Genomic DNA, 20,927 nt, shown 5'->3' on the forward strand with positions numbered 1-20,927 from the left:
CCCCCCCCCCCCCCCCCCCCCCCCCCCCCCCCCCCCCCCCCCCCCCCCCCCCCCCCCCCCCCCCCCCCCCCCCCCCCCCCCCCCCCCCCCCCCCCCCCCCCCCCCCCAGCAAATGAGCCTGGATTCCCTGGAGCAAGGCATAACTTTGATCTACCCACAAATTAGGCATACAAGCCCAAAATTCCTGCACAGATACAAGCCTGCTGCTCCCTTGCTGTAGATCTGGCTGGAGAAGCAGCATGTACAAGCAACAAAGCAGGGGTCGCTTGGGGGGAAAGTATGCTATATCATGTTGAAAAATATCTTCCTGCAGCTTAAATCAACAATGCTCTTGTTCAGCTTGATGAGGATTGCAGCCTGCACAAGCTGTTCAAACACTGTCCTTGCCTCTGAACTTGAGACATGCAGGAACTCAAGAGTTTTTTGCTAGAATGCCCTTGTTTCAAGCGGAAATTGCCAGAATGCCCATCTTTTGCCAACTTCGCCAGAATGCCCCTGCCACATTGCCTTGCCTCTCTCGCGGGGCGCAATCGCCCCCAATGTCCGCCTTGTGCTGTGGGAAGAACAGAGCAGGCGCTTCCGCCTGCTCTCCCGCTCTTCTGGGCAATGGCTGCGCCTCAACGAAGCGCCAAAGAAATGTCTACAGTAGAATCTGCATATAAGAAACACATCTATAAGAAACATACGTCTGCAAGAAACCCAGGTGGCTTCTCCCAAACCCCAGTTTCCCAGCCAAAGTCTGGCGCCTGCAAGAAACAAATGTCTACAAGAAACAGAGACGAGCTCTCCCAACCTGTTTCTTGTAGGCAGATTCTACTGTAGCCGGCCTCATCCTTGCCCATTTGATCTGTTTTCTTGGTATCACACTATTGCATATCCGTGGCTGAACCTGTTTTCACAAAGAAGCCGGTGCAGCGCAGTCTGCGCCACAAGCGCAGGATCTGCTGCAAGCGCAACATCTGCTGCAAGCGCAAGATCTGCTACCACTGCTCGATGCTTGTCAAGCTGAGCTTTCTCTGCATGCCTGTACATGTGGCCCGGATGCATGTTCAAGACTGTGGCTTTGCCAAGCGGACTTGGCTGAATCTCTAGTTGTTTCCTGCAGGATTGACAGTTTGGCAGGCTCGACAGCCTTGCACATTGCCTGCCGCTTAAGCTGTGCTGTGAATGCAACCCCACATCAGCTCATTGCAGTACAGTAGAATTCACACATAAGCAAGAGACCTACAAGCAAGATCTGCCTACAAGCAAGCCAAATCCCCTTCCCAGTCACAGTAAATGTGTGCAAGATCTAAAAGCAAGATCTGCCTACAAGCAAGGGGGTGACCCTGTCCCAAAGGCTTGCTTGCAGGCAGATTTCACTGCATCACTGACCCGTTGTTGCAAGTGACACAGTCAACTGCGGTGTTGTTGACCTTTGCGCAGTACATGTGCACTTCAATCAATCGCTGTGTGTCTGCACTCTTGCCTGCTTGCAGGCTTGCAATACAAGGTACCTCTCTCATCCTTGCCAATGCAGACGTGGGTGTCGAGCAGGAGTTGCGCCTGGGGCAGCAGAAGGATCGCGCTGTAATGGATCTCAAAAAGGTGGACAACATCACGGAAGACAAGGGACGCCGCATTACACCGAGCTTGCAAGGTCTGAGCTGACAAGTGCCTTACGCAGGACGAGCTTGCCCGCTGTATCCTCTCCGGCAAAGCGTTCCTCGACCTCCAGCACCATCTCCTCCCGCATCGCCTACCCAGCGCGGCGTTGCCATCCAAGATGGCGGCGCCGCCCGGGCCTGTCGTGCACACGGAGAACCTGCTTGAGGAGCCAATGGCGATGGCCGGCATTGCTGCAGCTGGTCGTGCCGCGACTGCGCCGGACCGCAAGAATGTGGGACTCATGATGTCCGGTTCAGGCGCTCTGTAAGGGATGATGAGGGGGACGAGCCAGCTTGCCAAAGTACCGCCTCAACCGTCCTTGTCAATACAACCGCCTGCTTTGCCGAGCTGTCCAGGCATGCAAAGGCGACCAGCTGCCAGTTCAAGACTGTACTACCTTGCACGCGATATGGATTGGTCTACCCCAGCCCATTATTTGGTTCCCAGGAATTCAAAGATAGCACAACCCACCTCCTCTCCCTTGTCTGTCAAAAGCAGGCCTGTGGTGGTACCGTCAGCAAAGGTCTGAAACAACAAGGGCCGGTGCAATACAAAACGCGCCGCTAATCTTCGCCGAGTCCATCTGGAGTGCAAGGTCAGATTTGCACCAGAACAAGCTACCAGTTAAGGCCTGGGCATTGTACTGAAATGCAGGGAGTGGTGAGAGATCAACACTGCAGCATGCAAGCTCTTCAATTGGGCATAACCACAGCCAACAAGCAAAAGTCAGCATGGTCAGGCGCTCACTGAGTGAGAGGCGCTTATCTTTGTCAGTGTACCAATAGATCCTGTCTGAGTTGGAAACATCGAGGAAAGCGGTGAAGATTGAGTCTTGCGGAGAGAGTATGAACTGGGAGCGGCAGGAACGTTCAGTCTGCGCACTCAGGTCCTGGAGGAGGGACACACCTTCCAGTACCGCGAGCAAAGGCACTGCCCTTTCCGCAGTACGGCTGCAGTTTTGTTGCTCAGCGGGCTCGCTCACGCTTGGGACAAGCGCTTTGACGGCCCTCCTTTGGCAACGAGGTAGCTCAGCCTTTGCAGATTTCGACACCGGCATTGTTCTGCACAATGAACCCTTAGGTTGAGATGCCAGTAATCAAGCAAGATGGCGCCACTGCAATCAAGGGTCACGCACCTGGCCGCTGGTAGCGTTCTTCCTCTGTAGCTGGAAGCTTGCACTTCATGATGTAGGACCTGCAGATGAGTGTATCAGATCTAAATTCATCCACTATACATTCAGAGGCCACGCACTGCAGGCTGATGACAGAGATAATTGTAGCCTTGCTGCCAATCAAGCCCAGGCTGTACTGTGCAGCACCTTGCAGTGTTGCAATGTTGGTGTTGCACGGCTTGGCAATGATGGGAAAGCGGTAGCCAAAGTCTTGTGCACGCGGGCGCACAGGTACTTGAATGCGGCAAAGCCGCCTACAAGGATAAGCGCCTGAACGATTTGCGTTGGGACCTTTGCAAGCTGCACCTTGATGATGTCCAAGACTTGCTCTGCATGAGAGGAGAAGCGGCATCAGCGGTTGCGCAATTCACAGAGTAGTCAAACTGCGCAGATGGACATACGAACAACCAGGTCAACCACGTCTCGCTTGAGAACCGCACCGCAGATGACAAGCTCTCCGTATTCAGGGAGGTTGTGCGCATTTGATGTTGGAGCAGTTGAAGTGGAAGTGCGTGTCATTGTCGAGTGTGACACGGAAGGCCAGCTTGTTGCAGCTGGCAAAAGCGTGACAAAAGGCAAGGAAGACGCTTTGTCAAGGTGTACAGGGTGATTACGCAAGCTGCAAGAACATTGTTGCAGTCAGCGCATGCAAACTCTGTCCAAGGCGCAGACACGGCGCGCAGGCTTTAGACAAGAGCCTCAAAGCGGACGTCAAGGAACAGCAATGCGGACGTTGAGGAACAGCAATCCGCAGTTGGCACCGGTGCAAGCGCGCATCTCGGCAATCTGAAGCTGAGAGAGCTGCCCAATGAGCTTGTAAGCCGCCGTACCAACAATGCAAATGCCTGCATTGCAAATGATGGTCAACTGCAAAGCGCAAAGCTTGAGCAGCGTTGTGAGGGTTGACACATTGATGGCTGCGGCTTCCAGTTCTTTGGTGCAAATAAACAGCTGCATTGCAGTTGGGCAGCAGAACAAAGTGTTTGCGCTTTGCACCAGTCTGGCACTATCTGCGGCTGTCCGAATAACCTTGCCGCCGGCTGCCGCCTATCACACTGCAGTGACTGTGAAACCAAGGACTGCTCCCAATGTGCAAGTACCAGGGCATCAGCAAGCAATGGAAGCGGTTGCGTAGCGCACAGAGAGTCCCCAACGTCTTCTGGAATACGCTCTGTTGCGTTTTCCCACAGACAACAGAGAAGAGACACTGATTGGCAAAGGGATCTTCCAGTTGGTCAACGGCAAGTGTAGCACGATGATAAAAGGGAGTGAACCCGTGCGCAAGGCGGACCAGCCGCTGAAGACGGACAAGGAATGCGCGGCCCGTCTGCGCCGCAAAGCCAAGGACAAGTAGTGCGCCGTCACACCTGAGCCAGAGCCTGAGCTCGGAGCAGCAAATGCGCCTGGCGCACCGTTTGACGCCGGGCCGGAGGACAAGATGCTGTACCCGGCGGCGGGGCTCGCTGTTGAGCTCTTGCCATTCCAGACGCGCAGCGTCAGGTGAATGCTTGCAAGGGAGGGGTAAGAGCATTGCACCGCACCTCCTGGTCAGACAAGTGCAGCCAAGCCAGGCCAACGAGGCAAAAGATAAGGGCAAGGGCAAGGGGAAGGGGCGCAAGGCGGACGAGGTAATTGACCTCGGCAAGGCGCACGATTTGATCGTGGGCTGCGGGGACATGGAGCTGGATGGCAACGTCGGGCAAGACACGCCAATGGAGCATGCCGACGCAACGCCGCTGCCTGTCCTTGCGCGCCCGGACGCCGGGGACGCGGACGACGACGCGTCGCGTACGCACAATCTATGGCTCAACCGCACGTCGATGCTCTTCATCTTGTTTGTTGCGCTGTTGCGCCCAAGTCGCTGTTCTCATTTGTGCGCAGACCGCGACAAGCAGCGCCGCAAGCTGCCGTCCTACTTCTTTTCGATCGCCGACAGCAAGGTTCAGCCCTGCGGCATCACTGTCATCATTGCGCTGACTGCTGGTGTCAGTCAGTGGCAGAGCAAGAAAGCTCACCTTGCCCTGTCGCTCCCCGCCCTGCTTTGCAAGGGTGTCAAGCACCTCAAGGCAGAGGAGGACGCCGAGCACATCGCCAAGCGCTTCAAGCGCTGTCCTCACAACTTTTGAAGTTTTGTGCAAGAAAGGTTGCATACGCAAGGCAGCTTGCTGCTTTCACGTGCAGAGAGAAGCAAAGTGCGAGGGAGAGCAGGAGGTTGTATGATGGTATCTCAAGCCTGGGGGATGCAAGCAGCAAAAGAGAGTAGACAGCTGAGACTCAGATTTGCGACCAAAAGGTAAGAAGCTGCGGAATAATCACACAGGAAACTGTGTTCTGCCGGCCTTGCCGCGCGAAGACCACTGCACCATAACCACAGGCAATGTGAGTGGACAACCTGAGGGCAACCAAAAGGCTGCGCTGCCGGAGATGCAGCACCAAAGGAAGCCGGCGCAGCGCAGCCTGGCAATAAGCGCAGAATCCCTACCGCCATGGACAGAGCCCAGATGTTTGTTCAAGACCGCGGTCTTGCAGAGCGGACATGGCTGAGCCTCTGTTTGCTCCTCGCAGGGTTGGCAACTCGCCAGGGATAACTGCGGAGACGGTCTAGCTTGTTGCCCGTCGCTTCAGCTGGGCTATAACTTCAACACCGCTCCGCAATCGCAGCACGGAACTCATGGCACTGCTCACTTTTCTCCGTGTCAAGCCAATTGTCTCGGGCAAGACGAGCCTGCAAAGGTTGCTCGACGAGACGCCCAGCTTCAAGCGCCGTGCGTGCATCCTTATGAGTTCAGCAAAGCCCGCGACTAACGCTTGACTGTCACAGAGTGGAACAAGACTGGCAAACGGACGCTCAAGTTGCAGGTCCAGCACGGGCTCTTCCTTCCGAAGCAGACCCGCTACATTGTGCCAGTTGACTTCACCGCAGTCAAGCGCTTCTACAACAACCAATGCTACAACGAAGCGCTACAGACGCTTGGCCTGTCAGCTGAAGGTACACCGCTCAACAAGGCGCCAACCCTGAGACAGGCGCGCCAAACGTCTGGGTGCCGGACAAGCCCAAGATGCTGCAAACACTCACAATGCTCCACCAGATCTGTATGTATCTGCAGATTGGCAGACACAACTGCAAGACGCTTGACTGCATGCACAAGATGATCAACGAGGTCTACGCCGCCGTGCGCTTGCAGGCGGTGTCCGACATCCAGAGCACTCAGCCCACCTTGCTTGCCGCTTGTGTCTGCCGCACGCAGTACCGCATGTGGGACAAGGACGTTGAGAACCGCTTTGAGCAGTTTCTTAAACTGCTGGAGAACGCCGTTGACAAGATTGACCTGATCATCAGCAAGGTGACATAGGACTTGCACAACAAGCAGAAGGCGCGCAAGAAGGCTGCTTGTACGTCTGTGCACATGCCCAGATGCCACGCACTCTGCTGACAAGTGGTTTTAGACTCCCCTTTTCTCCCTCGCGTACACAAGTAGGTGTAGCGGGGATCGGAACGGCCGTTGCAGAGGGTTGGAGACGCGGCGGCAGCCGGTACAACAAACAGAGAGACGCCGGGTGGTGGCGAGGTGACTCCAGGCCCTGAGGCGAGGGATGCGCTGCTGTCGCCACCGCTGCCGCAATCTAGCAGAGTATCTACGCAGATTCAAAGCAAGAGAAAACCATATAGAGAATCAGGCGTGAGAAGGGGATGATGGGCGGAAAGGACCAAATGCAGATGTAATCTGGTGTAGGAGTGGTCAGAGGAATTGCAACAGGGCTCGTCGCTGACTGCTGGCGCACCTTCAGCTCGAGTGTTTGACACACGCTGCTGCCCGCGGGATGCGGTCTTTGGCGAGAGAGCGAAAGGCTGAGCGGTGGCAGGGAAGCGGTCAGCTCAGCTCCCTCTAACAAAGGGGAGGCTTGTCTGACTCACGAGGCCGAGCCTGCGCAAGGGGAAAGCACCGTCAGGCTCCTTGCAGCAACAAGCCGCAGAGAAGAGAGGTATGCTCACCAAGTCTGGAGACAGGCGGTTATGCTGTAGACTTGGGCAAAAAGTCACAGAGCGAGGGTGATCTTGCGCTCTGCAAAGGCGCCACCGGGTCGTCAGGACTCGTAGGGTCTTATCAGAGAGACTAGAGAGTACAGATGCACCTCAGAGCTGGCCGAGAGGATTGCGGATACGAAGCCAGTAGCGGGACTTGCTCCTCGGACGGACGAGGGCAAGCCGCCAAGCTAGGGCCGCCGTTTGTCCCGTGACAACCCTCGCGCGCACGGGCGAGCCACGTGGCGCAGACGAGGGGTCCGGGGCAACAGCGACGCGGGGGCGGGAGCGCGCGGGAGCGCGCGGGAGATCCGGGCGTCAAAGAGGTGCAGCACCCCTCCGAACTTGTATGCAGCCGCATCTCCTCAAACAGTCTGTCAGAGGTCTCGCTGGCGCGCTCAAGCTGGGCTTATGCAGCGCTGAGGGAGCCAACAAGACTGAGATATGTCAGAGAAGGGGCGGGCAGCATCACAGCGGACCCGCGCACTCCGCCACCGCTTGCGCAACCTCCTCTTTGTCAAGCACAGCGTGCCTTTCTTCTCTGGCCACGGCCCACATAATTGTGTGTGCACCAACTTGCCACCCATACTCCGCTCATCCGCTCAGTGCCATTTATCTGCACAGCAGGTCATGTCAGGAGGAGGAGACATGTGCATACTCCAAGGTTGAAGTACTCTGCCAGAACGTTGTCCAGCTGTGTGGCCAGATTGCTGGGTGCAATCATGTCACAATTAAGCAGCAGCTGATTGCTTGCAACAGCACATGCAAGCTTGACATTGTCAACTTTGCGTCAAAGCTTGACATTGTCAACTTTGCCGTCCATTGCTGCGGTCCATTCCAATATTTCCAGCCAGGTCCGCCATTTGCACTTCAAAGACTATCGCTGCACCCAGCAATCTCTCAAGGGTTACTCAAGACTTAAGGACACCTACCGCCAGTCAGTCTTTTGAAGCAGAAGAATGGCCAAAGTAAGTGCACTCCTGTCTCAGGCTATTTTTGATCTTGCCCTTGCCCTTGCCCTTGCACTTGCCCTTGCCCTTGCCCTTGCCCTTGCCCTTGCCCTGATACCTGCTTGCCTGACTTGACTGCAACTTCTCAAGCACAAGGTGAAGCATACTGTGTTTGCCGTCTCATGAGCACTCAACTACGCTGCGTGCCTGGACGGCATCAGCTTGACAGTGAGTCCCACTGCGTACAGGCTGTTGTGCTTGAGCCCGTTTCTGGCCAACGTGTTGAGCCCATAAGCCGCTTTGAGCTTGGACAACGCGCTGCTTGCCTCTGGCTTTGCAGGGCTGGCTGAAGAGCAGCGTTGTAAGTCAGCCGGTAGGGCCGGTACAGGGTCTTCTTGTGCATGTGCTACAAGAAGCAAGTGCTGCAGCAAGGCAAGGATTGCCATTCGTGAGGAAACTTGTACAGTAGAATCTGCCTGCAAGAAACAGGTCGGGAGAGCCCATCTTTGTTTCTTGCAGACACTTGTTTCTTGCAGGCGCCAGACTTTGGCTGGGAAACCGGGGTTTGGGAGAAGCCACCTGGGTTTCTTGCAGACGTATGTTTCTTAGAGATGTGTTTCTTATATGCAGAGTCTACTGTAAAGGCAAATTGGACATCAAAGGCACAGTCATTGGCTACTCATTCACCTTTTTGTGCAGGAGTTGCCACCTGCTCAGCAAGGTGACCCCGTGGGCTTCTGCCTGAGAGCCACAACACTGTTGCTGCACCTCTGTCAGCGCAGCCTGAAGGTCGCCCGCCTCCGGTGGTCCACTCCCATTCTCTGTGCTGATGGTGCAGTGCTCTTCGCGCGGTAAGCCCCACTGTCTCCTCTCTTTTGCCACTAGTACCCTTTGAGACTTGGATCCCCCTTTACTCTTGCTGCCTTCTCTTGTCCGGCAGACCTCCCCTTCTCCCTCACCATCTCTTCCCTCTGGCGCCGGGAGCAGGTCTGTTCTTGTGTTGTGCTTTCCCTCTCTGTTAGCCGGCATTGCTACCTTGTGTATCTTTTCCCTCTGCACCGGGAGCAGCAAGCGACAAACACAACCTGCAACCTGGACGTTGTTGCTGTCCACATTGGAAGCAGGCGCTCCAGCAGCCTACTGAACAGTAGTGATGATGCATTTGTGCAGACACCTTAAGATGTGCTGTGTGTGCATGAAGCAAAATACAAGCTGCTTGGTCAGATTGCCAAGGAAGGCTCAATGTTGCTAAGGTGGGGAGGACAGTCAGATCCTGCTTGCGCCAGTCAACACGGCCGCACAGAGGTTCAAGTAGTTCCACATAGCTCGGCACAATTGGCAACAGACAAAGGGCACAATGCTCTACTTTGGTGCTAAAGGTGGAAGGCCCGAACTCCAACTCTGACCTGTGCGGGTTTGGGTGCAGAATTCACAGGGCCTGTGTGCCACAGGCGCCAGTCCGGGTGCGGGCAGGTCCTGAACCTGACTGGTGGGGTCAGGCACCTGAATGTTTGGCAGTTTGGCTATTGTTGTGTCTTGTAATATTGAGCCTGTTTTTTCAGAGCTACAGATCACAGCACAAGAGTTGACCAGCAGTAGAGGTGCCTACAGGGTCCAGCAGAGCAAGCAAATGCAAGAGACTTTGCTGGGAACCGTCTCGCACTTTGAGAAGGTCATCCAGTGCAAAGAAACTGTTGCCCAGGCTTGTCAGCTTGCGGTGGCTTTCTCTAGAGTACAGCCTGTCAACACCTTCTGGATTCACTGAAAGAATCTCTCAGCTTGCTCCAGCGCTGGCTGAGCAGGGTCTGCAGGTTGGGACTTGGTTGGCAGCAGCTGCTGGGTCCACAAGAGCAGGTTTACCCCAACCCCGGTGTGCAGGCCTCCCACCTCTATCTGGTGCTTGAGCATAAGAGCAACAGTCTATGCTTGACAACCTTGCCTCTGAAGGACAAACCAAGTACCTGCAGGCTGCACCCTTTCAGACGGGTGTGCATCTTCCGTACCACAAGCCAGACTTTTGTTTGAATCTCAAGCCGCCCTCAGGCACTGCCATGTGTCTACTGTCAGCTTCCTGACGGAGCTGCCCTTCCTGCTTCTGTCATCCCATTGTCAGTGTCCATTCACTGCGAGCCTTTCGTTGCGCCAGGCAGCTGCCAGTGCGCACAGGTGGCCCGCCATGGCCACTCAGAGACTCCCACAGCGCGCTGTTCTAGTCTTAGGTATTTCTGTGCATTGCTGGCAAGGGCCATTTTATGCCTGTTGAGGTCGGTTGGCCAAGACTCCACCAATGGGGCGTGAGGTCAGAGGATGAAGGAATCTCACAAGTTGCTTGATGCACTTGTATCTGTAAGTGTCCAGCCTCAAGAGCCAGGACCACCTGTTACACCTTAAAGTTGTCCCAGAAGACTAAGTCCGAGTGCAGCCCTGCAAAATTGCCTGCCATGCACACATTAACCTTGCACATCCTCTGGTTTGCCCAGTACTCCCTCTTCCACCAGTTCCCTGCCCTCTACTTGGACATCCTGATGCCAAACCTTGTTTGCTTGGTAGCAGAGACATACAGCACTGGCGCGCCATACAAGCTGCTGGCTTTTGAGGACGGCTACATCCTGAGGGTGTGGCTGGTGTCAAACCAAATAGTGCGGTGCACGGAGATCTCGATGGAATGCTCTGGTGCCCGTGCACATGCTGCCCATCATTGAGATGCAGGAGAACGCCCCAGTCGCTGATGAAGGCTTAGGGATGCTTGCGGGACACCTTGCTGGCTCAAAGTGGCTACATTTTGCGCCGCCCAAAAATGCCTCGCCTCTCTGCAACATCAGCTTTTGTTTCAAAATATGCTGCAACTGCCCCAGTATCTGCTCGCACCACCTCAGCACAGACTGGGGCTCCAGAAAGGAACAAGAACAACCAGTGCAGCTCCACCCAGGCCATGCAGTGCACCGGCAACACTTCTTCCCTCGATGTGAAAGTCTGTCCGGCTAGATCTACCCTGACTGCGCCAACTGCGCTTGGTGACGCCCCACGACTGCTGCCAGTGATTCAGCAGGAACACGGCAAACACAGCAAAGGTGTGACTTCCAGCAGGTCAAACCCTGTGCAACATGCTGTGCCGCGCAAGGGAGTCGCGCTGGTCATGCCTCTCAAGTACATCACGTCTCCAGTCTGTTACCGTTGCTGGTGCAATGCTGCGGGGTACTCATCACTGACAGTCCTTCCTGTGCTGCCAATGGTAGCACGCCATGGTGTTCCTCAAGATGTGCTTTTCCATCTTGACAAGGTTCCAGATTGCTGCTGCACATCCATTTCTTGTACTGCTTTTATGCTTCCAGCTGTCACAGTAGACAGAGGGCACTGGGTTGCAAAGAAACACGGCAAAGATTTAGGTGAGGCGCCTCCTTGCGTGCCCACCTGCCTTAAAAAAGTTCAGCCATCTTCTGGGCACTCCCAGTGTGGACAGTCTCATTAAGAATAGCAACCCTTGACAGTGCTTGACCCACTCTGACTGGTCCTCCCTGGTCCACTCGCCTTGCTCTTGCCATCTTGCAGAAGCTTCTTGCGTTGCTCTTACTGCACCATTTCCACTCTCACACGTATGCCCATCTGGCGCAAGGTGACTAAACCATTTTCAAACAAGACAAGACCCCCAGGGATGTGCAGCAACAAGAGAACATTGTTATGCCTGCCCTTGCAACCTGCCTGCTTGCTTTCCTTGCCCAAAGATCTGGACAGTGGAGTGACCATCAGTTGACCAGGTGGTCGATGACCATGACCGCTCCCAAACACCCATTTCCCAGCCCAAGTCTGGCGCCTACAAGGAACAAAAAGGGCTCTCCTACAGTAGAATCTGCCTAAAAGCATGGGGTTGACCCTGTCCCAAAGGCTTGCTTGTAGGCAGACCTTGCCTTCAGAATTTGCTGTGGCTCACATTTACCATGACTGGGAAGGGGATTTGGCTTGCTTGTAGGCAGATCTTGCTTGCAGGTCTCTTGCTCATGTGCAGATTCTACTGTTACCAGTTTCTTGTACGCAGATTCTACTGTACTTGAATATGTACTGGACAGCCGCTGAGCCCGTCCCTGTTTCAGACACGCACCTACCCTGATCAACTATCCTCTGTATGGCAGACACAGAGGACAGCAATCAGCCTCAAAGATGGCCTTCGTCCACGAATGAGCAAAGGCTGTGGAGCACTTTGAGAGGGTCATCCCTGCCTGTCCCATATGTAATCTTTGGCCAAAGCTGGCTTAGTCTCTTGCCTGAGCCTGACGGTGGTTGTGCGGAATATGCACAGGGGTTGGCATGTCATTGAAGGCAAACCTGCTGCTGCAATGCTGAATGCACGCATGACACAGCCGCTGCAAGGCAAGGCAATTCCCACTCTCACACGGCAGGTATAGTTCGGCATTGCTCAGGTTGCCTTGTTCTCTTTACCTGTATGCCAATCGTGACCTCCTTGCCACTTCCGGAAGCCCGCTGATCCTGTTCATCATCTGGTCCTGTTGCGGACGGGCATGCAGTGTCCGTGAGCAGACAAGCCTCGCTGTCAGGCATTTCTGCCCCGTGTATTTACTCAGGCTGCCGTGCCCAACTGCCCTTGCTGTAAGTAGTTGTGCTGTCAACTATACATAATATATACACCTATGCAAGCGGTAGCCACTTTCTGAAACCGGCTACCACTGTCTACAAGTCAAGAAGGCCAACAATATAGCCGTGCCCGGCAGCATCAGCTGCAGTTCAGGTGTCACAGAGCGTCCGGTCTGCCACCAGCAAGTTACAGTAGAGCCGTCTTGCCAGGCGTGCTGTGCATCCACTGGATTTCCGGGGTCAAAAAGCACGGTACTGGTACGCGGATGCAGATTGCAACACTACACACGCCTAGTGGTGCTCCCTGCGGGCCGACACAGCCTGTAGAACAGAAGCGGATCAGCGGGAGCTGTCGAACGATTGCGAGCATGGACGCACGTTGTTCAGATCGTGCAGAAGCTGCTTTGTGGTGGCCCAGCTGACACAGGCATCGGTGATGCTGACACCACGCTTCAGCCCCTGGCGCCCATTTGGTGCCTTTTGCGCGCCCTCCTCCAGGTTGGACTCGAGCATGATGCCGCAGATGCCGTCCTCGCCGGCCTGAAGCTGAGCGCAGACGTCGGCAATGACCTGGAATGCACAGAGCGCGCGCGTACAGTTGTGTGGGTCAGCACCGGCCAAATGACGGAACATGACAGGAAACCGACTCACCTTCGGCTGGTTGCGGTGATCCTTTTGCGAGTTGGCGTGCTGTAGTGCACTGGCGTTTAGGGTGTCTCCACAAAGGTTTGAAATAGGTCAAAGACGTACGGATGCGTCAACCATAACAGCCGGCAGGAAGGGAAGGTCAGGCTTCGAGATCTTCTTGACCTGTTCAACAGCCTGCTTGACACTGGCCGAGTCGTAGTTGGTGCCGCGCGAGCCACCGCGCAGAATGACGTGCACGTCGCGGTTACCTATCAGGAGATGGCCGAGGGTTGTTGTTCGTCAGAAAGCCGACGAGACTCAACGCAATATCCGATGAGATGGCTCGATGGCCTGAACACACCAGCCGTGCGAACAATCGCGGCCAGACTTGATTCGGTAACGCCGAGGAAGGCATGCGGGTGAGCCGCCGAAAGCATGGCATCGACCGCGACGCCGAGCGAGCCATCCGTGCCGTTCTTGAAGCCTGCGAAGCACCGTGACTCAGCCCAGAATCTCCCCGATTTTGACGGTAAAAGGGTAACCGGACGCTTACCGATAGGGAACGAAGCACCTGAAGCGAGTTCACGGTGAAGCTGCGACTCTACGCGCAGGCAAGGGCAAGGCAGTGGTCATCAGCATTCTGACGAGCGACTCGCCAAGGAGGGCAAGCCTGAATGCGCACCAGTCGTACGGGCACCAATCGCCCCCCACGAGATGATGTCCGCCAAGAACTGCGCAACGCCAGGCGATACAGTCAGCATGTGCGGCGCTGGCGAGGTCCTGACCGACAAGCGAACCTGAGGGGAAATGGTATCGAGCAACTCGCATGCAACGGGGACGCCCGAGTTTGTCAGGTCGGCGAGAAGCGTGCGGGCGATGCGGAGGCCCTTGTTGATGTTGAAAGTGCCATTGATCTCGGGGTCGTTGATCAGGCCCTTCCACCCGACGGTCGTACGGGGCTGTTTTCTCAGAGATCAGGATTGAGAGTCACGGCGTCAGCTCAACCAAAACAACGATAGTAGCGGGAGGCAGCCAACGCACCTTTTCAAAGTAGGCCCGCATAAGGACGACGAGATTCGGCAGGTGCTTCGTCTCCTCCTTCAGCAGGGCCGCGTACTCTTTCGCCTCGTTCACGTCATGGATGGAGCACGGTCCGACAACGACGACGAGCTTGTCGCTCTCTCCGCGCAGGACAGCAGCGATCTGAGCGCGAGACTTCGCAATGGTGCGTTTGCTCGAGTCGCTGAGCGGGATCTCGGACTTGAGGAGGGCGGGCTGGATGAGGGGCTCGATCTGTTCCCCGCAGACAAGAGCCGCCAAATTAGCTGGACAGCTCGCGTTTCCAGAGGTTGAAACGACTGTAAACGAAATCCAGTTGAAGCACTCACCGCCGCAATGCGCAAGTTGTCGCCATAGTCCTCGTAGTTCTGGTAGCTCGTATCGCTCAGAACACTCTGCGACTCCATGATGTAGGACTAGGCTGTGCTGGGACAGCCGTCGACAAAGATCGGGTCGAGCATGAATGAGGCGGGCAAGGATGACGGGGTCGATGGAGGAGCGCTGGGTCAGCCGGCATGCTCTACGTCACCTACAAGAAGCCTGTTTCCGCCCCGCAAAGCGCCGCTCGATTGTGCCCAGAGCTGGACCGTGTCGATGCTGGAGAATCGGCTCCGACCGAACGCCAGTGAAGGCGAGCTTGATGGTGCGACTCACCGCGCGAAAAGGTTTGTGGGCTGTAGTCGAGGGGCTGGGCAGTGCACTGCAGGCGATAGAAGCGCGTCGCGAGAGCAAACGGATGCGAAGCGAAGAGGAGCGATCGCCTTTGACTTGACCGCTCGGTTTCTGGAAGCCGCCGGGATGGTTTTGCTTCAGGCACGAAAGCGAAATAGCTGGAGTCTATTGTGAGAGGCGTCCCGGTACTCGCTGGTGTTATAAGAGAGAGGCAGACGCCCCTAGTTCCCCCTTCCCAGCGCATCGCCTCTTCGCCTGGCTGACGACGTCTTGCGCTCTCAGGCTCACCCACACCGACCAGCTCGCAGAGCGCGACCAAGCTGGGATGGCGCCTTTCCCTCTGAACCTCAAGCACGCGGGCAAGAGCTATACGCTCGACGCCTTCGACCCGAGCCAGCCGGTGGCTGCGTTCAAGGACCAGATCTACCGCCTCACGGGCGTTCCGGTGGACAAGGTCAAGGTGCCTGTCAAGGGAGGAATGCTTAAGGTAGTGCTGCTCGCACGTGCTGGTCGGGCGAAGTGTCGTTGACGCTCTTCTTGCAGGATGATGCCGACCTGAACAAGCTGGGCTTCAAGCCGGTTCGGTGTCTTCCAGTGTTTGTGGGACACACACCCAGCTGACATGCACTCCTCTTCGCTTGCAGAATCAAACCGTCATGGTGGGTCCGCTTCTGGTCCTGCGCCCGCGGGTCTCGCTCATTCACACGGAACGGCGCAGATCATCGGCCCTGCCGGCCCCATTCCGCAAGCCCCGACTGAGCCAATCGTTTTCATGGAGGACATGACTGAAACGGAGCTGGCGCAGTCGGTACGCTGTCTGATACTCTCACGAGATCAGTCGAGCTGATCATCATGAAAGGGACCTCCAGGCCAAGTACCCCGTCGGATTGCAGAACCTCGGTACGTTCCGCGGCCTTCTCGTTCGACATGAAATGCTGACGGGCGATCGGCTCGGCCGGCCGCTTACGCATTATAGGCAACACTTGCTACATGAACTCGACCGTTCAAGTGCTACGTGCCATTCCCGAGCTGCAGACTGCCTTGAACGAGTTCGTGACCGGGCTGTACGAGGCGTCGGGGCTACTATTGACGACGAGCGACTTCAACAGGTCCCCGGCAAGCGCAGCGCACCCAGACGCCCAGCTCACCAAATCGCTCCGCGACCTGTATCAGTCGATGGGCCGCACCACGGACGACTTCCCGCCGCTCGCTTTCCTGAGCGTGCGTCTTCTGGTCGTCGTACCTGCTGTTCGCAAATGTCTGACTCGCCTCGCGCGTACAGATGCTCCGGCAGTTCGCGCCGCAATTTGCCGAGCGCTCTCGTCAGACCGGCCAGTATGCACAGCAGGACGCTCAGGAGGCCTGGGGTGCCATCCTTCAGGCTGCCAAGTCGAGTGCACTCGGCGGGGCGCAGGGCAATTTCGTCGAGCGCAACTTGATGGGCGAGTTCGAGAAAACGTACGTTCGGCTGCACGAGACCAACCGGCCGCCTGCTCACGATGGTCTACCTCACAGCTTGAAGTCTGCGGAGGCACCTGACGAACCGCCATCGATTGCGAAGGAGCAGTTCCTCGAGGTCAAGTGTAACATTTCGGGCACGACAAATTACATGATGCAGGGTATCGCCGAGGTGCGTTCAAAGGGTCCATCGCAACCACTAGCTTCTCTACCGCTGACGCACAGTGCACCAGTCCATGGAGCAGGACATCGAGAAGAACAGCGCAACGCTCGGGCGGCAAGCTGTCTATCACGAAACGACGCGCATCTCTCGCTTGCCCTCGTATCTCACCGTCAACATGGTCCGCTTCTACTGGCGACGAGACATCAACAAGAAGACCAAGATCATGCGCAAGGTCAAATTTCCCTTCGAACTCGACGCGACCGAACTTGTCACGGACGACCTCAAGAAGAAGCTCCTTCCGGTCAACGAGAAGCTCAAGGATTTCGACAGGGACCGTCGCGAGCGCGCCAAGGCTCGCCGCAAGATGAAAAAGCAGTCGGAGCAGGCTGCCGCCGCTGCCACTGCCGCCGACGCATCCGCACCAGTGCAGCAGAACCCGAACGACGACCCGCCCGAAGAGATGGCGATCGATCAGCCTCCTTCGACGGCGGGCGAGCTGCCCGACGAAGACCTCAAGCGTCAGGAGGAGCTTGCGACGCTCATGTCACTCGTTCACCCGGATCTCGAGGCCGACAAGGGCGCAAACGTCAGCGGCTTGTACGAGCTCGCCGGCATCGTGTCGCACAAGGGCGCAAGCGCAGACGGAGGTGCGTTCCTTGCCTCTCAGCTGCGCAGCTTTCGAGACGCCTGGCCAACTTTGCACCCACGCGCAGGTCACTACGTCGGCTGGTGTGCGGCCGCGCCGAACGTCGAAGGTGACAGCGATGCGCTGCACAACTTCGACCCAGACAAGCAGGAGTGGTACAAGTTCGACGACGAAAAGGTATCGCTCGTTTCGCGCGAAAAGATCCTCGCGCTCGAGGGCGGTGGCGAAGATCACTCGGCCTACATCCTGCTGTACCGCTCCAAGGCGCTTGCGTGACGGTTCAAGGCAACGAGGACTTGTGTAACGGTGTTTACCGAAATGATTGCGAGAGACAACAAATGGCACAGGAAGCTCATCAACGACACCCCGAATGCTCCATCGACAAGGTCACTCCTCCCTTTCCCCCGACGACGATTCGCTGTCCGTCACGTTCACTCTGGAAGGTTCGGGCGGGACGGTCGGCTGCTTCGAGAGGGGCACCGTGACTGGGACCACCGACTCGGGTGAATTCCGATACCTGCAGCGTAGAGAGGTCGTGGAAAGAACACCAGACGCACCACAGTCGAGCCAAGGCGGTGGACGAGCACCTGCCCGCAGAATTGCGAGCTTCATGTTGACAGCCTTGTCGCGAAGGCTCATATTCGTACGGCGGGCGAAATCTTGGGACACGGTGCCTTGCGCGCCATGCAGCTTGATCATACGCGCCCAGTTGGCGCCGAAAGCTCGGAGCAGATCTTCGAGGAGACGTGTCTCGTGCGCCGACCAAGGTTCCCGCCCACCGGGCGCATTGCGGCCCTGGAAGTACCGATTGCCAGGTGCGCCAACGGACGCGACGACGTCGACTGGTCGGCGGATTCGCTGGGATGGCGGTGCCGGCTCGTCATCCGACAGGTGCATAGAAGCTCGCTGCCGCTTCGGCTGGCGACTGCTACCGGCGAGGTGAGCCGGAACCCTGACGCGGACCTCATCTTCCATATCAGACGAGTCGCTATGGGTGGTGCGGGTGACCGGAGCCTGATGGGTCGTCCGCTTTGGCTTGCTGGTCCTCGACTTCGCAGTCGTATCTGTAACGGCCATAGCGGAGCCACGTGATTGAGTCGAGGGACGTGCATCGATACAGCCGTATGGCGCACCGGAGGATCGGGGTGTTGAAGCCTTGAAGGCGGCGATCTTCAACGAGAGTGCCGCATTTGAAGCCCTGGCCGAGGTGTCCATCCCGTCGGTACCGTGTGCGCGCTGCTTACCCGTGCCAGGCGCGCGTGAGCGTCTCTGCTCAGCTGCTCTAGGTGCGCGCACAGTCCCGCCGAAGGAATCAAGCTCCGGCTGGTCGCCTCCGCCAAATTCGGGCTGGTACCAATCGCCTGTATGCGAGTCGCTCGTCTCGAGAACCTGGCCGATAGCGGGCGGAGCTGCGCTCGGGGATACCTGCGCGTCGTCGGCGGGACGACCTAGCTCAGGCGATGCCGAGACCGCCGAAGCCGAAACTTCGATTTGCGCTGGCGCCGGCGAAGGCTGCGAGTCGTCGAACGAGATCTTCACCGCATCGGGCTGTCTGTCGAAGAAGGAACGACTTCTGCGCCGTCGGAACACTTCAGCCTCTCGGCGAATCGAACGCGAGTTTGGGGTACGCACCGCTTTGGTTCCGCCACGCGCTGCAAGCGATCGTCGAGGAAGCGGATTTGGCTGGGATCCGCTGGCCGCGGCGGCACGACATGCGTCAGGGCGAGCTGAGCTAGCCCATCTGTCGACTCTGCGTCGGGAGGATCGTCCGGCAGCGTCTCGGTGAAGAGGTCGAACAGCTCATCGGCGCGGTCGACTGGCGGCCTGCGAATAGCGCACAATTCCGGACATCAGCGTCCCCGGTGGAGATTCGAGGGTAGCCATAAGTCGCAACGCACAACGCCTCTGTCCCTACCGCATCGTTCGTGGCGAGACCGAGAGGATCGACCGTCGAGGCCGCTTCCACCATAGTCGCCTCCAGGAAGGATTCGGCACGATCTGGCAGCTGCGGACTATCCCGTAACGACTCATCAGCCGCGCCTTCACACGAGACGGCCGGAGATCAGTATGAGCGCACGGCGGAACCGCGGAAAACGCTGATGGCTGAGGCCTTGCAGCGGAACGCAGCAGCTGTTCATGAGCTTCTTGATCGTCTCGGGAAGGCTCGGCTGACGAAAGAGGGAGATGCGCCTGTGCTATCAAGGATGCGATCAGAAAGCGAAATCTGACGGGATGTCGGCGACCACGCACCGCAGTATGCCGCTCATCCTCCGAGTGCGTAATCGTCTCGAAGAAGGCGCTCGAATCGTCCTCCGACTGCTGAGCGGAGAGATGTTCGGACCGTACATCGTCTTGCAGGGTCGCCTTCTCGTCGGCTTGAGCGGACGTGTCGTCTGACTGGTCCGCCATAGACTCATGCGGCGAATCAGCACGCGCATGCATGGACTGACGGGGGCCGAGTTCATCGTCGTCTGATGCGCTGAGTTCGTCGGCGTCCGTCAAGCCCCCTCGGCGCGCAACCTCTTCGACCCAGCTTTGCGCGAGTTGGGCCATCTCCTGCCACCGCCAGCCCGTGCTCAGCGCAGCCCAGTCGCTCGCCGTTGACTCGATAGCCGTCAGGCTGGCTGTGCGAAGGTCGTCGTAGCGCTTCGCGGCAGCGCGATCGGTGAGGGCTTTCGCCCGGGCGGGAGGTAGAAGCTCGCCGAGCGCCTGTGAGAAGAAGGGCAGGGGATCGATTGGAGTGCGAGAGCTCGCGCATGCGAGTAGGTAGGCCTGCGAACCGCTCGGGCTTCAGCATATGGCCGCTCCATCTCCACCCACAGCGGCGCACATACCTGTCGTCTGATACTGATGAGAAGGTCGGTCAAGCGTGTCGTCACCGGTTCTTGAGCCGGCATTACTTGTCGCAACAAGGCCTGGCCCGCGAGCTGCAATTTGCCGGAGCTCAGGCGGTCGGTCTGTCCCGTTGCGGCATCGAGACCCGAGCTGAGCACGATATGCAGAAAGGTCGTGAGGTTGGCGAGGTGCACGACGGTGTGGAACGATGACGCTGGGTTCAAGGCTGCGAGCGGGACGCCCGTAGGCGGCGCAGAAGGATCGAGGAAGTCGTCGCTGGCGAGGTACTCGGCCTTTATGCCTGGAGCGAAGCAGTGTGTGAGCAAGCCGTGTCAGGCGGAAGCACAGGTCAAGCAACGCACTCTTGAAGACGTTGTAGTCCTTGCGAGCTTCCTCGTCGAGCGCAATTTGGCCCAGTTCGTTGCCACCCGCATCGGTTCCGACAGCAAGTAGCGCCGTCAAAGCCGTCGACGCCGACTTGCGTACCGCATCGCACCGCGCAGAGAACCGTCGAGCATCCTCTGGCTCGCGACCGGTAAGACTCGCTCGCCAGTGCTGCTTGCCTCGTAGCCGCCGCTGTTCCAAGCGGGTGGTCGCCGGCGAATGCACGAGCTGCCCGACAGAGCGGCGCACAGCCGCGGTCGCAGGCGTCCCTAGGGGGCGCACGCCTGTGCCAGCCCCAGCGGTCGAACTTCCGGGCGTGTACTGACCTGGAAGGAGGGCGCGGTCGCGAGCGGCCCGGGCGGCCGATGGCGCTTGTGCTGCAGCTGCGACGGCAGCGCGCGGTGTGCGCTGTGCTGATGTAGGCGAACCGTGCAGTAACCCAGACGCGGACGTTGACGCGGCTGCGTTGCGCTGACCACGAGTTGTGCGGCCGTGACCGGAGGTGTTGGATGAGAACATGGGGGCTGGCGCCGATCGGAGAGACGCGCCGCTTGGAAGCCTGCCTCAGCAGCGCAGCGCACGGGCAGCCAGCTCGCAGACTGTCTAGCGGCGTAACGCGAGAGAGTCGAGGCGAAGTGCGAAGAGGCGCTGATGAGACCGCGTTGCACGACGGGACGCGCAGATGTCAACAAAGATCAGCGCGA

At 57.6% G+C, this 20,927-nt stretch overlaps 5 protein-coding genes across 5 annotated transcripts; 2 read left to right on the forward strand and 3 right to left on the reverse strand.

The window, feature by feature from the left end:
- Positions 1-2,079: 2,079 nt before the first annotated feature.
- On the reverse strand, positions 2,080-3,337 carry JCM10292_006522 (uncharacterized protein; the record flags this gene model as incomplete). The annotated part of the gene is made up of 8 exons (XM_076651813.1): positions 2,080-2,147; positions 2,209-2,337; positions 2,395-2,497; positions 2,554-2,597; positions 2,783-2,841; positions 2,899-2,904; positions 3,048-3,147; positions 3,220-3,337. 8 exons carry the CDS (start codon positions 3,335-3,337, stop codon positions 2,080-2,082), a joined length of 627 nt encoding a protein of 208 aa, XP_076502595.1.
- Positions 3,338-5,489: 2,152 nt separating this feature from the next.
- JCM10292_006523 (uncharacterized protein) lies at positions 5,490-6,171 on the forward strand (the record flags this gene model as incomplete). The annotated part of the gene is made up of 3 exons (XM_076651814.1): positions 5,490-5,583; positions 5,640-5,859; positions 5,934-6,171. The coding sequence occupies 3 exons, from the start codon at positions 5,490-5,492 to the stop codon at positions 6,169-6,171; spliced, it is 552 nt and encodes a 183-aa protein (XP_076502596.1).
- A 6,499-nt stretch (positions 6,172-12,670) lies between these two features.
- JCM10292_006524 (3-deoxy-7-phosphoheptulonate synthase) lies at positions 12,671-14,472 on the reverse strand (the record flags this gene model as incomplete). The annotated part of the gene is made up of 10 exons (XM_076651815.1): positions 12,671-12,700; positions 12,758-12,949; positions 13,031-13,069; positions 13,130-13,275; positions 13,368-13,490; positions 13,560-13,607; positions 13,689-13,737; positions 13,804-13,965; positions 14,048-14,299; positions 14,395-14,472. 10 exons carry the CDS (start codon positions 14,470-14,472, stop codon positions 12,671-12,673), a joined length of 1,119 nt encoding a protein of 372 aa, XP_076502597.1.
- Positions 14,473-15,062: 590 nt separating this feature from the next.
- UBP6 (ubiquitin-specific protease UBP6) lies at positions 15,063-17,280 on the forward strand (the record flags this gene model as incomplete). The annotated part of the gene is made up of 11 exons (XM_076651816.1): positions 15,063-15,224; positions 15,281-15,316; positions 15,382-15,396; positions 15,456-15,545; positions 15,607-15,637; positions 15,714-15,786; positions 15,847-15,958; positions 16,020-16,195; positions 16,253-16,367; positions 16,429-17,005; positions 17,072-17,280. The coding sequence occupies 11 exons, from the start codon at positions 15,063-15,065 to the stop codon at positions 17,278-17,280; spliced, it is 1,596 nt and encodes a 531-aa protein (XP_076502598.1).
- A 111-nt stretch (positions 17,281-17,391) lies between these two features.
- On the reverse strand, positions 17,392-20,742 carry JCM10292_006526 (uncharacterized protein; the record flags this gene model as incomplete). The annotated part of the gene is made up of 9 exons (XM_076651817.1): positions 17,392-17,489; positions 17,562-17,992; positions 18,138-18,202; positions 18,301-18,556; positions 18,637-18,828; positions 18,903-19,009; positions 19,255-19,776; positions 19,839-20,140; positions 20,202-20,742. The coding sequence occupies 9 exons, from the start codon at positions 20,740-20,742 to the stop codon at positions 17,392-17,394; spliced, it is 2,514 nt and encodes an 837-aa protein (XP_076502599.1).
- Positions 20,743-20,927: the final 185 nt, after the last annotated feature.

The sequence above is a fragment of the Rhodotorula paludigena genome, assembly GCF_050403205.1.
Source record: "Rhodotorula paludigena JCM10292 DNA, Rt_paludigena_JCM10292v1_ctg58, whole genome shotgun sequence".
NCBI classification, from domain to species: domain Eukaryota; kingdom Fungi; phylum Basidiomycota; class Microbotryomycetes; order Sporidiobolales; family Sporidiobolaceae; genus Rhodotorula; species Rhodotorula paludigena.